General features: G+C 47.8%; 1 protein-coding gene across 2 annotated transcripts in view; it reads left to right on the top strand.

Moving 5' to 3' along the window:
- Nucleotides 1-13,176, top strand: part of PDIA5 (protein disulfide isomerase family A member 5) — an 83,014-nt gene that overhangs the window by 48,906 nt on the left and 20,932 nt on the right. For both annotated transcript variants that reach the window (XM_016159356.2, XM_016159358.2), the window contains exons 9-11: nucleotides 2,596-2,687; nucleotides 2,780-2,851; nucleotides 8,937-9,073. In XM_016159356.2, coding sequence (XP_016014842.1) covers nucleotides 2,596-2,687; nucleotides 2,780-2,851; nucleotides 8,937-9,073 — 301 coding nt within the window. The remainder of the gene's footprint in view (nucleotides 1-2,595; nucleotides 2,688-2,779; nucleotides 2,852-8,936; nucleotides 9,074-13,176) is intronic.

Genomic DNA, 13,176 nt, shown 5'->3' with positions numbered 1-13,176 from the left:
TTTCTTGGGCCGACTCTTGTTTAGTCTTGCCTCCATTTTCTCTTCCTGGAATGTCTGTGGAAAGCTTACCCTCCTTTGGGAACTGGCTCACATGTCACCTGCCTTGTGGCACTTCTGTGATTGTTCTTGTCATAACATGGCCTAAACACGAGAGGAAGAGCGTGTCATGCCAACCAAATCAGTCCAGGAACATGGGGCCCAGTGTCAGGCTCTGTGGCTGTAACTTCTCTGTAGGTTGAGATCACTTTTGCCTCATGCACCTTTACAAGCTCCAAAAAGTATTAGTACATAGCTGTTCAAAAAATATTTATCTCTTTAACTAGTAAATGTCCTCAAAGTAGTACAAAAGTACTACGGAAACTTGGAAAATTGAGAGTTCATCCCAAGCAAAGGTGGTTTGGAAAGGCTGCCCAGGAAGGTGGTATTTGATTTGCCTTAATGGATGGACAAGTCTCTGTTGGTCACTAGGTATGAGGAGTGGGCATCCTCAGAAAAGGGACTGGAAGACACAGCATCTGTTCTGGAAATGAGAGCAGAATTGCAGAGCCTCCTAGTAGTATTAATGAAAAGATCCAATGTATTTTGAGCATTGTCGATACTTGCACTATCTCATTTAATCTTTACAGCAACCACAGGAAGTAGCTGCAGATGAGGAAACTGAGGCCCAGAGGTACCTGTGACTTGTTTAAGGAAGTGCATCTACTAAACAACCAGCATCCTGACCCTGAGCCCACCTCCTAGCCACTGTGGTATATTGTCCATCTACAACGTGCCTTAGATGGCACACAGTCCAACTTCCTCCCTGTGCAGAAATCTGAAGCTGTCTATTTTGGGGAGAATAAAAAAATCTAGACCCTAGCAGGTGCACAGTTAAAGGTTTTGTAAGAAAGAATTCAAAAGTGAGGTAGAGACCATATGGTCTTTGAGTGTGGACTTAGACTTTAGCTTGTATTCAACGGACTTGAAAGGTTTTGTGCAGGGAAGTGATGTAATGAAAGGAGGATGTGGAAGATTAATCTTGTGGTGAATGTGCACTGACACTAGAGAAATCAATTAGACATAAAAAAGGAACTCTAAAGTAGACAGTTATTACTGGGAAAGGCTGCAGAATCAGTCTGGGGAAATGAACAGAATGGCTATTAGAGGGTTCCAGGGCTTGGGGTAAGTTTTATTTTGGACTTATTTTTCCCGTATTCTTTGCGACATCCCAAAATAGGTTAAGGGGAAAAAAATCCAGTGATTTAGCAAGCACATATTGTGTGCCTGCTATGTGCCAGGCATTGTGCAAGGTACTTAACACAGTTGGAAAGACACGTTTAGATGCCTCTAGGGATGGAGCTGCCAAAGGCATAGGTAGCTCCCCATCCCTGGGAGGATTTGGTAGGGAATAAGAACTTGACAATTATCAAGCACCAGTTTTGTGCTAAAATCTCTGACGTAGATCATCTTATTTCTCTTAAGAGCCCTGTGATAGTCTCATCATCCACATCTTCCAAACAAGTAACCTCAGTGAGGACGAGTAACTTGCCCAAGGTCACATGACTCCTAAGTGGAAGCGAGTCTTCTGAATCAAGTTCGTTGTCCAATGAACTACCATTTTCATTTTTCTCTTCCTATGCATTCTTATGCGTTATCCAGCAAAATTTAGCTTCCCGTGTTTCTTCTCTCTGCTTCCATAACTGCTACTGGCTTTTTTGAACTTCCTCTCCCCTCTCCTCTGTGCTACCCTGCTTTGTAGAACAGCCTTCCTGTATCTGGCCACTCTATTTACGTTCTCTTGTGACAACAGATTCAATATCTTTTTTCTGGGCACCTGACCCTGCCCTAGGGAAGGTTTCTGCTTCATGGTAGGAATTGTAAGGGACCCTATTCTGGGCTGTTCTTAGAACTTAGCCCTGTGTTTAATAACACAACTACTAGAATACTCCTTTCCAACTTGGGGTTGTTGGATATGTGGACCCCTGCAATAGAATATGTTCAGACTTCAGAGACGATGGTTAAGTCAGGCTGTAGGTGATGGCCACACAGGGCTGTGGGGTCTGAGAACATCACACATGAAGCCTAGGTGAACAGACTGAGGACAGACCATGAGGTATCCAGGAAGGTGTCCCAGGATGTTGTGAAGTGGCCGAGTGGTGATTCCATAATTTGGGAGTAGAGGATAACTTTAATTGACATGGGCAAAGAAAAGGCATCATATGTACTTGGATGATTTTGGTTCCACTCTAGGACCTATTTGACCTTGATAGCAAGGCCAAATTATTTCCTCAATCCCCAGAACTTTTTTTGTTTTTTTAATTAATTTTTTTTTTTTTTTTGCTCTGAGATGGTTCTTCCTTTAGGGCTGGTAAAAGAGATCATCTGTATGGAGGGCAGCAATTGGGCCCAGATGGCTCTCCGTGAGCTCTCGGTCATCATTCCCAGCTAGTTTAGCTTGCCTTGTTTTCTGGCCGCCCTGGGCCACACATCAGTGTGCAGGGCTTTATCCCATTAATCACATCCCCATCATTTTTCACGGACAGCTGGAGGTGCATGGACGAGGTGAAGTGTCCGCGGGGCAGAGGGTGGACAGGTCTGTTCTCCGCTTGCTCCTAGGTACTAGCCGGGATGAACATCTACCCGTCAGAATTCGAAAACATCAAGGAGGAGTACAATGTGCGTGGCTATCCCACCATCTGCTACTTCGAGTAAGTCCCCTGCCTCCCTGCCGACGCTCACCCCCTCCGTCATGGCGTTCACATCCCTGGCTGAGCCCACGTTGTCTCTCCACGTTTCACAGGAAAGGACGGTTTCTGTTCCAGTATGATAACTATGGGTCCACAGCCGAGGACATCATGGAGTGGCTGAAGAAGTAAGTCGGGTGTTTGCCTGAGGGGCAGGGGTGCACAGAGGGAGGGGCATTTTCCAGGCCTCAGGGTGGACCCTGGTCACAGGGCTCTGACTGGGGTCTCTCCAGGGTGTGGAGAAGAGAAGGAGGACGGGAAAGGACCTAATGTGATGCCCACACAGCTCTTTCTGGGTTTTGTCTAGGTGGGAGTGGAGATCTCTGAATTTAGGATGCAGGAGCTGGGAGATTTTGGTGTGACTTTGGCTGTGATGACCACATTTCAAATAGCTTTTTTCCTTATACTGTCTGTCTCATGGATAGAGGTGTTTCTCATCCAGGATGTCAGGTTTGAGAGAGGTTTCACTGCAGGTCTCTCTGAAAATAGAATTGTCAATCGAACGCTTATTTCAAACATAACACTGAATTAGGTGCTGTGCAGCTGCTAAGAAACATTCTGATGCCTTGGGTTTACGGAGTGCTTTGCCGTTCAGCGTGTACTCCCCATGGGTGCTGCTTCATAGCAGCCTTGTGATCCCTGTTTTGCAATGCAATTAAGACCCTCATAACCCATACCACACCCTCACCTGGACGCCCTTCCATGCTCAGCGTGTAACTTTGGCATGATGGTCAGACCCTGACTGGTGTGTTGGTTGGAGAGTCTGCCTCCCCGCTACCCAAAGCTGAGGTAGGGCCTCCTCTCCTGGAAGCCTCCTCAGGCCTTCCCAGCTGAGCACTCATTTGGCTGACTTTGCCCTTGGCCTGGCATCAGTTTGGCACTTACCAGTTACTACCAGTGTGTGGTTATTTGTGCATAGTTCTTGGAATAGTAACAGCTAACATTTTGGGGGCTCTGCTTTGTGGCTGACACTGTCTTAAGCACTTTATGTAGTTTCTCATGCAATTCCCAGAACAGTTCTGTAAGGAAGATATTATTATTGCCCTTATTTTCTGAATGAGGTAACCGAGCACAGTATCTCGCCCCACCTGGCCGCAGCTCCCTGCCATCCAGATCTGCTCCTCTGAGTTCTGGTCGGAGCCCCTTCCCTTCCCCACAGTTGCCAGCATGGTGACTGTTTATTGACATCATTACCTGAGGGGCACAGGCTTAAAGAACTAGCTATCCAAAGATACAGAGGTTGAAAATGTGTATTTTCAGAATGAGAGAGGAGGATAAATTTCATAACAACAACAACAACAAACCCACAAAAAAATCCCGATAGATTCTAAAAGCGGAAACTTGGTCTTCTTTCAGTTCCCAGGAGCCCGGGAGATAAAACACAGTGATAGCACCATGTCTGATCTGCATGGCATCTTTTATTTCTTGAAAGCATTTCACATCTCTTTCCCCATCGAGTACCTCATTTCCAGCCCCTGCCCAGGAAGGCAGCTCCCCATTATCATGAATTCATTGTGTTAACCTGGGCCTTTGCTCCCCCGTCTTCCTTTTTCATCTAATAATAAGCATGTCCTCTCCTCCAGCCAGGCATATCTCACTCTGCTTTGGGAGAAGGTTTCAACAAATAGCAATCTCATTTGTCATCAGAGCATAAAATCTGTCTGCTTCCCTCCCCTTCTTTAACCTTTTCTGGTTTCAAAATACACTTACATCCTTTTGGAAGAATAGGGTTTTGATTTTTTTTTTTTTTTTTTAAGTGTCGAGAATTGCTTGCTAACTGTAGACAAGGGGAACACATCAGTGGAATTTCCGAGACAGGTTATTATCTCCTCCTGTGGCCTGCCGCATTTTCCCCCTCCCCACTTCCGATCTCTGTACACTGCCACCCCAGCGCCTCACCAGACTTGGCCCTGGCCTGTCCAAACCCCAGGGCTTGCCTCCATATCTCAGTCCCGGGTTGCTGCCCCCCTGCCTCCCTCTCCCCACCCACCTTGTTAGCAGCTTCCGGTTCACCCTGGGTCTCCAGGCTGAGAAGGTCAGTGGGGTAACTCCAGGGAAGAGAGGCAACATCTGGGTCTTTCTGGGCAGCCCCTCCAGAGCTGTCCAGCCACAGGATCACTGTGCTGGAGACACACACATGGGGGCAGCTCCTCCAAAGACATGGCTACAGCCCACTCCCCCAGCATGGTGGGGCAAGGAGACCACCTCCTGAAAGACCCCCAGTGAGCTGCCTCATCTCATACCCCAGCAAGTGCTAGCAAGGTCACTGCACTGCCAACTGGCTTAGTTTTTTAAAACTCTTTTAAAAATAGATGTCAAGTCTATTCAAGTGAGATATGTTATTTTAAGAAAACTTAAAAATATAATTAAACAAACAAAAAAAGCACACACACCCCCACCCCCAAAACACACACACATACGCACTACCCAAAGATAACATGTTGTGATATTTTGGCAAATATCCTCCTAAACTCCTCTCCACTTATGCCTGGCTCTGTGTGTTGGTGTTTCAAGTCTCTTCCAGATTTCCCCCAAATCCCGGTGGGTAGCAGTGATCCACCTTTCCTGCTTACTTGTGCTTCTTCCCTGGGCCTCTCCATTGCTCGCAGCTTATGGCAGCCCAGTAGAGAGGACAAAGGGGGACCCGGCCTCCCCAATTCTCAGGACGACTTTCAGAAGCTCAGGAGAGAAGAACCCAGATCCCACCCTGCGACAAGTGACTGGTGGGTGGGCACAGACAGCGTGAGGCTGGGTGGGGAGACCCCGGTCTGCGGGGCGGATGCACCGATCATGGCAGCTGGCCCTCTCGTGCTCCTGTCAGCAGTGTGTCTCATTCCTCTTTCTGCAGATTTCATGCCGCTGCGTTGGGCTTCTCAGGTAGAGCGTGCAGAAGTGGCAAGCCATTTTGGCCTAGCTATCCATTCCTGCCTGTGTATTTTTATATTAACCAGAAGTGAACTGAAAACCAACACAGAGTTTTCTTGTCAGGCTTCAAGTTGTACCTTTTCATCCGCGGCAGGGGCACCTGCCTGAGGCAAGGATCTGATTTGTGCGAAGGGGCCTGGGAACTCAAGAATCGCAGATTAGAAGGGTGTGTGAAAGTCAGCGAGTCTGCCCCAGCAGTTCCCTTTAATGTCTGCGTCACCTGTAAGATGGATGTAGTTACCTCAGTCCCACTTAACCACCTCAGAGAACAGGGCCGTGGCTCATTTCGAGCCTGCCCATTTGTGTTTGAATGATTCTCATGATTTAGGTTATAAATAGCGCCCTGGAACATTTACGTAGTACTTTATAAATTTATAAAGCGCTGTCTCCTGTCCATTATCTGTCTAGATGTACCCAAGATGTAGGCAAAAGTCAGATTGGTTCCCTAAGCCCCTAGGTAAGTAGAGGACATAGGACTCTAACCCAAGTCTTCTGATTCCCAATTTGGCTCTTTCCCACTCATCTGCTTTAGATAGAAGGTTCTTATTTCTGTTGAGCTAAAGTCCTTTCTCTGGAGCTTTCACTTACTGGTGTTAGTTCTCCTTTGTAGGGTCATAGAAAATAAATCTTAATTTCTCTGCCAGATGCAGTCTGAAATATTTGAAAATAGTTATTGTGTTCCCCAGATCTTCTCTTCTCCAGGTTAAACACCTCCAATTCCTTTCACCACTTTTTTCTCATTTATTCAAAAAACATTTATTGGGCATCTGCTGTGTGTTAGGCTAGGCGGTACAGAGAGAAGAGGAAGCCCCAGTCTTCAAGGAGACAGACAGTAAAAAGCACAATTCAGTGAGAGTGTTTGGCCTCAGGCTTCTACTCAGCCTCTCTCTTGTCAGTAAGTCTTAGCACTATGCCCAGCTCTGCAGTCCTCTGCAGAAAGTAAACTTCCTGTTGTCTACTGTGTGGGGGAGGGGTGCCAACTTAGCTGCTAAAGTGAGGGACAGGATCTGAGGGCCTCGCTGCTCAAGCTTTCCGGGTGCCTCCTATCTGCAGCTCTAGGCCACAGCCCCTGCTTCAAGGCAGTGGTGCCTCTGGGTCCTTTGGATTCTTTGCCTTGCACATCAGTGTGGTTCTTGGGGCCTCCACACGCTGTCTGTACCTAGAACATTAGGTTCCTGCTCTCTGGTTTTTGGCTAAGTTATTTTTCTAATTTCTAAAACTGAACTGACCTTGTTTTCTCTCTTCATTGTTGTCTTACCTTTTTTTTTTTTTTTTTTTTTTGCTCCTGTGGGTTCGTACTTTAAGAAAAAAGAAAAAATAACCTGTACTGTTTTTTTAGTGGTTTTGGAGTGTGTTCTCCTCTGTGTTTAACTAGAAGTTTCTCAGGCAGTTTCATATGCTTGTACTGCTGCCAAGCCATGGCTTCTCCATTCAGCTCTTGATGGATTTTAAAAAGTTATTTTAATATTTGAATAGATTCCATTCACATAATTAATTTTTTAAAATATACTTTAAAATTATACATCGAAAAGTCTCGCTGCTACTTGTTTCCTGCATCCTGTTCTCTCTCCCGCCCCCTAGAGGTAACGACGAGGTTAGTTTCTTTATACAGATGCGAGCAAGGGTGCGTATTTTTTTTTTTTTATTTCTCCTGAATTTGCTAGCGCATCATGACCCGTTATGTGCATCCCGGCAGTCTCCCCACGCCCCACGTCAGTGCACGGAGCTTCCTTGTTCTTTGCCGTGCTCTGCCTTCTGTTGTGTGGATGAACTGCAGGTACCTAACCATCCCCGACCAATGGACACTGGGTTATTTTCCGTCTTTGCTAAGACAAAACAGCTAAATGAATACCTTTGAATGCATATATTTTTTATGTGTGCAGGTGTATTGTAAAGATAAACTCCCTGAAGTAGACTCGATGGTGTTTTAAGCTTAAGTATAGGAACCTAGGTTTCTTTGTGTTGGTCTGAGACCATTGCGTGGCTGGCGACTCGTTCTGAAGCTTGATTTGGCCGCCAGCCCCATCTAATGTTGGTTGTGCAAGGGCTGTCACTTCCCATTGCTTGGGACAGAGTGGCCGAGGCTGCCAGCTGGGCCCGGTCAGAAGCACCAGAGAGGGCTTCTGAGGTGCTGTACACCCAGGCCCTGCTGTGGGGTGGCAGGTTCCACTGCGTGGGCCACACGGGGGGTGGCGGATTCCAATGTGTTGGACCACATTGTCCTCATGAATTCCCATCCGTGCTGCTGGAACTTTATACTTTTTCTACTGTAGGTTCTCAAAGGCAGGAAGAAATGGTTGTCTTTTTACATTTGTCATCCTAAAGAATGTTTTCAAAGCAGCAAGCAGTTAAGATGCTTGTGGCGGTAAAGCAGTAGGGAGTTTGTGTCACTGGCCATCTTGTCCTCAACTTTGGAGCAAGAGAGGGCACTTGAGAGCCTCCCCCCTCGGACAGTTGGTGCCATAGATACCAGGGCACAGTTATCTCAGGCGGCAGCAGGCTCCAAGGAGGCTGGGCAGCTTCCCTAGGTTTTGCAGGCAGCAGCGGTGGGGTTGGGATTTGGACAAACCTCAAACTTCTCTTTCTGCTCTAGCACTTTGCCTCAGGGAGGACTAAATGACTTTGTTCCTGGTCTCTAGGAAGGATTTGTGGTGTAATGTAGACACTGTCATACTTAGGTACTCCCAGCCTTGTTTCCCTTGGTCCCGTGACCTCCTCCCACACTGATCCCCCATGTGGCAGCCTCCCTTTCTCTTCCTGGCCCAGATTTGATTTTTCTCAGACACATGGCCTCTCTTTTTCCTCCTCACCCTCACGTGCACAGCCCCTCCCCCCTGCCCCCCCCCCCAGTGTTCCCTCTCCTCGCTCCCTGCCTTGTGAGGCACTACTAAACACAACAGTGAGCTTTCCAAAAGGTCACCCTTTGCTGTTCTGTTTATTCTTGCCAGTTTGCTGAAAATTTGAAAGAGATTGAGAAGCTCACAAATCCCCAGATTCCTGAGAGGCAGTGAGATTTCCCGAGCTGCCTAGAGAGCTATAGCTAAATGCCACTGTTTGTAATGGGATATCAGCTAAGCACTTCTCTGGGGCTTTGAGGGGACAGTGGAGGTGGGCAAAGCTAGACCACTCACCCCTCTGCTCCTACACCAGGGGTGTTCCTGGCGAGCCCCTGAAGCCAGCCACACCATGCTGAGCCAGTGGGGGCTTTTATGTCACGGGGCTGGATTTTGTAAGGGCTGCTCAGGCCCCGGGGCTTGCTCTGAGCTCTGCCTGTTTTTGGTCTTCCAGTCCGCAGCCGCCACAGCCCCAGGTCCCCGAGACTCCCTGGGCAGATGAGGGCGGCTCCGTTTATCACCTGACCGATGAAGACTTTGACCAGTTTGTGAAGGAACACTCCTCTGTCCTCGTCATGTTCCACGCCCCATGTGAGTGGAGCCTTGCTCCTCCCCACCACATCCTTCCCTCCTCTCAGCGTAGGACAGATGCTGCTCTGGGACGTGAGTCCAGTGAGCACATGCTTGTCGGATGCCTCCTCGGTGCCAGGGATGCTCTGGTGCCCAGTGAGGTCCCTGCCCTCACCATGTTCACAGCCTACCCTGCATCACTGTTGGAACAGCACACGAGTCGCAATTAGGCACTGTGTGTCCCTCAGCTCAGCCTGGCAGACCTGACCCGCTTCATGCAAGTCAGCATGAATTGGGAAATGCAAATGGCTTTCCCAGAATTGAAGTAATTAGGACTGGAAGAGCCCAGAGATATTGCCTAGAACAGTAGTCACCCCTCATCTTACACTTGGGGAAACAGAGGCCCCAAGAGGGGCAGCTAGGAGGGCACATTGAGACCAGGCCTGGAGCCTCAGACCCGCAGCACCTAGAATGCCTTTCTTCTGTGTCTCTGGGGTTGATCACAGCCTGAAGCAGCCACAGTGGATCAAGGAAGACAAATGGGCAAAGCTGTAAAATGTGTTTGCAATATGGCTGAAAAGCTTGTAGCTCAGGATTTTTCTAGGCCAGTGTCCTCCCCATTCCCATGGATAATGGAAATTGATTGTAATTCATTTCCAAGAGGGAGCAGGCTGCTCTTGGAAAGGCTGGTGTGAAAGTAAGAGGCTGACAGCCTAGGGCACAGAGCTCCTGGGAACAGCTCCTGAGCGAGGGCAGGCCCACCCCTGCGGGTAAAGAAAGCGGGTCCTCCGCACCGTGGGACAGGGTGCGTGCATGCGGAATGCCCTTCTCTTGTGCTTTCTCGCAAGCTGTTTGGCCCAGCAATGGCAAGTAAGAGATAGTAGAGGTGGAAAAAAAGCAAGGAACAGCTGCAGATCAGTGTCGTAGTCGTCCAGTCCATAGTGACGCATTCAGTGCCAAGAATATACTATTAATCATCTTAGTCATAGGGATCCTTATGCTAACAATTGCGTATTACCCTGTAGTGATAAGGGGGCATCCTTTCATCACACGGTGCCGCAGAGTGAATATGGTTAGCCCCATTTACAGATAACGAGACTTGATGCACAGAGAAGAGGCACGAATTGTTCCCTGCTCCTTGAGTCCTATACTGCTGACTCCTGGTCTGCCCCCACTCCCTCACTGCATCACATGGTGTGTTTAGGGGGGAATTGTTCACAAATGAATTGCTACTGGGTATTTCCCCAACTCTTTTTCTTACGAGTACCAAATTCTTAAGAGAATCCAAAGGAAAAGTACTCCTTATGAGTCTTTTCCTTCTCAATTTCTGGAAAACTGACCAAAACACCTCAGTTTTAAAGAGCTTTCTGATTAAGGGCAATGACATTTAGGGCCTTTAGGAGCAGGGCACCCCTGGCCCTGCTAGGGTCTCAGTGAGGGCGTCTCTGTAGTTGGAGGTACCTGGAAAACTGCCAGCTAGGCGCCACTGCAGGGCCCTCCCAGCTGAAGTGTGCTCTCCTGGCCAGTCTCAGAGTTGCTGATGGAAGCAAATCTTGCAGGAGGTTATTGCACTGAATCTAGAGCTGAAATCACCCTGCCTGTGTCCCTGTGCCTGCAGTAAAGGCTGGGACCGTCTGGCTGCTGTCAGTCTGCCCCGGGAACTTCACCCTCATGTGTCCGTCCTTCCTATCTGCATCAGAGAGCCTGCCCATCTCTGGGAAGAGTGCAAAGCGTTTGAGCAGGGGTTTGTGGTTTATGTGTCACAGAGTGAAGAATGTGTCTCTTTTGATGAACCCTGCATATTATCTAAAAATATGTACCAAGTAGATTGGAATCATTTAATAATTGTTGATTAAGCCCTTTCTTTTTAAGAATCCTGGTAGCAAACTAGAAGTGTTTTGTCTGTGTTCTTTTTTGCAGTCTTAGGTTGTGAGCAGTCCATTGTAGTAGCTGATGCTTGTAGGGTCTGGGGGCCAGAGGTTTGACTATAGGTCCCTCCTTTCCCCTTTCCCTTATAATGCATTCTTTTCTCTCTCAGAACCAGAAGGATGTCTCTCATCGCCCCTGTTCCCCAACCCAAGTCACCTGTGGGTATAGCGTAAGGGCTTAGCGAATGAGACAATGAACAAATGAAGTTGTTCTAGAGATAAATTAGGGAACGAGAACTAGAAACCAGATGGTAGCTTTTGTTTTCCCTGTTAGTCATTGTTATTAACAAATAGTCCGAATAATAAACACCCTTCTCTGTGCAGAGAGCCCTGTTGAGGGGGGTCTGATTTCAAACCTCGCAAGTGGAGCTGCTGGAGGCTCCTCTTGTTGGGCGTCTGCCAGTCCGCCAGCTCTGCATGCATTTGCACGTGTGGTTTTATCTCTGCTGGACTGGCAGAGTGAGAGGGATCAGGGCAAAAACGTGAGGGTGAAGCTTCCTGATGAACTGCCCGTTAAAATTCCCATCAGATGGGCATGGCTCTGCGTCAGATAATCTCTCTATACCATCCCCCTTCCTTATCTAGGAGCATGGTCTGTAGCACAGGAAGGGGTGGAGTGAGTGCATGTAGTTTAGAGAGAATTTGGAGCCCAGGAGGGGTGAACTGAGAGCACAGAGCCAGCTCCTAGCTATCGAGCCGTGTATCATGCCAGCTGCTCCAGAGAACCCACAGCGATCAGGAAGCCACTTTTGCAATGGTTGAGGGACCCAGAAAAAAGGACAAGTATCAAGAGGCTGAAGACTGGCACCACTGTCCCAGGTATCTCAAGTGCAGGAAAGGTGAATTCTGGAAATTACGATGTTAGTGATGTCGGTCCCGGACCAGATAGGGAGTGGTTTAGAAAGAGACCATTTTGGAGACTTAGAAAAACAAGTTGGGCTCTGTCAACGTACAAGACCGTGGAATCTACTAAGGATTGCTGGACATGCTTGGTTTGTTTCTTGGGATGAGGTTACTAGGTTGATGAATTAGATGTCTTTCTTTTCTTTTCTTTCTTTCTTTTTTTTTTTTCTTTTTTTTTTTTTTTTTTTTTTTTTGTCACATGGGGCCAGTTTATTGCAATTAAATACCTCTCTCTATTTTTGGTTCATTTTTTCCATTAAAAAAACCCCATAAAACTCACATAGCATTTTCTTCTTTTATCAAAAGTGAGTTGCTGTTTTCCTGACTGTGATGGGGAGAGCTGGGCAGAATGGGGCCACCCCGAGGGGAAAGGCGGAATGGGGCCATCCCGAGGGGAACATCCCCTTGGTGCATGTACTGTGAGTCTGGCCTGGTTCTGTCTAGTTCTGGTACTTGTTTTTTAATCAGCAGTTTTACTGCAACTATAAAAAGCTAGACATACTTCCAAATCTGCAAGGGTTAGGGTTGGAAGAGGAAAGCTAGATAAAATGTTGAACAATTACACCAATATCTTAAAGGATCCCAACAGACTGAAATAGTGGGGCTGAAACTCAACAGCTAAATTAATTTTTATGGCATTTTTGCTAGTTAAAAAGAAATGCATGTACATTTTGTCAAGGGTAAGCACAGGAAAGTATAGAGAAGAAAATTAACATTATTCCTGATACTGACTCCCAGGGAGAGCCATGGTCTCTCTCTGCAGGGTTATTTCTATGCACAGAGTAAGTGCTCCACATTTTTTTCTTTCCTGGTCTTGCTCCGAAAGGCCAGAAGCAGAGTCTTCAGCCTTCCTCCTGACCTGTGCCTATCCCAGGTAGGTGCTCCCTGGCACCCACAGGTTCCAGGGCAAGTCGTTGGGTTCTCTACCTGGAACCTTCGTGGGTGCCTGCAGAGCTGCACTCCTGGGTTCTTGGCAGAAAAGGGCACAGGCCCTGGCTGTAATTATTAAACATTCACATTGGCCCATGGCTTCTTTACCCTCTTTCCCAGATTGGCTGTCCCCCTCATCCTCTCTCCCCGCCTCCTCGCCTGCCTTCCTTTGTGTCCCAGCTGGAGTCACTAGAAACCCCACACAGATTCTTCAGCAGTCTGAGATGTTATTGAGCAAATAAGCAGAGACTCAGCCCTCTGCATAGGTTGGCTCCAGTCCTACCCCTGGTCACACAAGGCAGCCAGAGTAGCTGAGATTTAATGCAGATTTGCCCCATGGGTCCCGCCCTCCGGGAGGGGCTG

Source organism: Rousettus aegyptiacus, unplaced genomic scaffold, assembly GCF_014176215.1.
Source record: "Rousettus aegyptiacus isolate mRouAeg1 unplaced genomic scaffold, mRouAeg1.p scaffold_m13_p_4, whole genome shotgun sequence".
NCBI classification, from domain to species: domain Eukaryota; kingdom Metazoa; phylum Chordata; class Mammalia; order Chiroptera; family Pteropodidae; genus Rousettus; species Rousettus aegyptiacus.
Note: the sequence above shows the minus strand (reverse complement) of the source record. Positions and strands in the feature narration are given on the sequence as shown.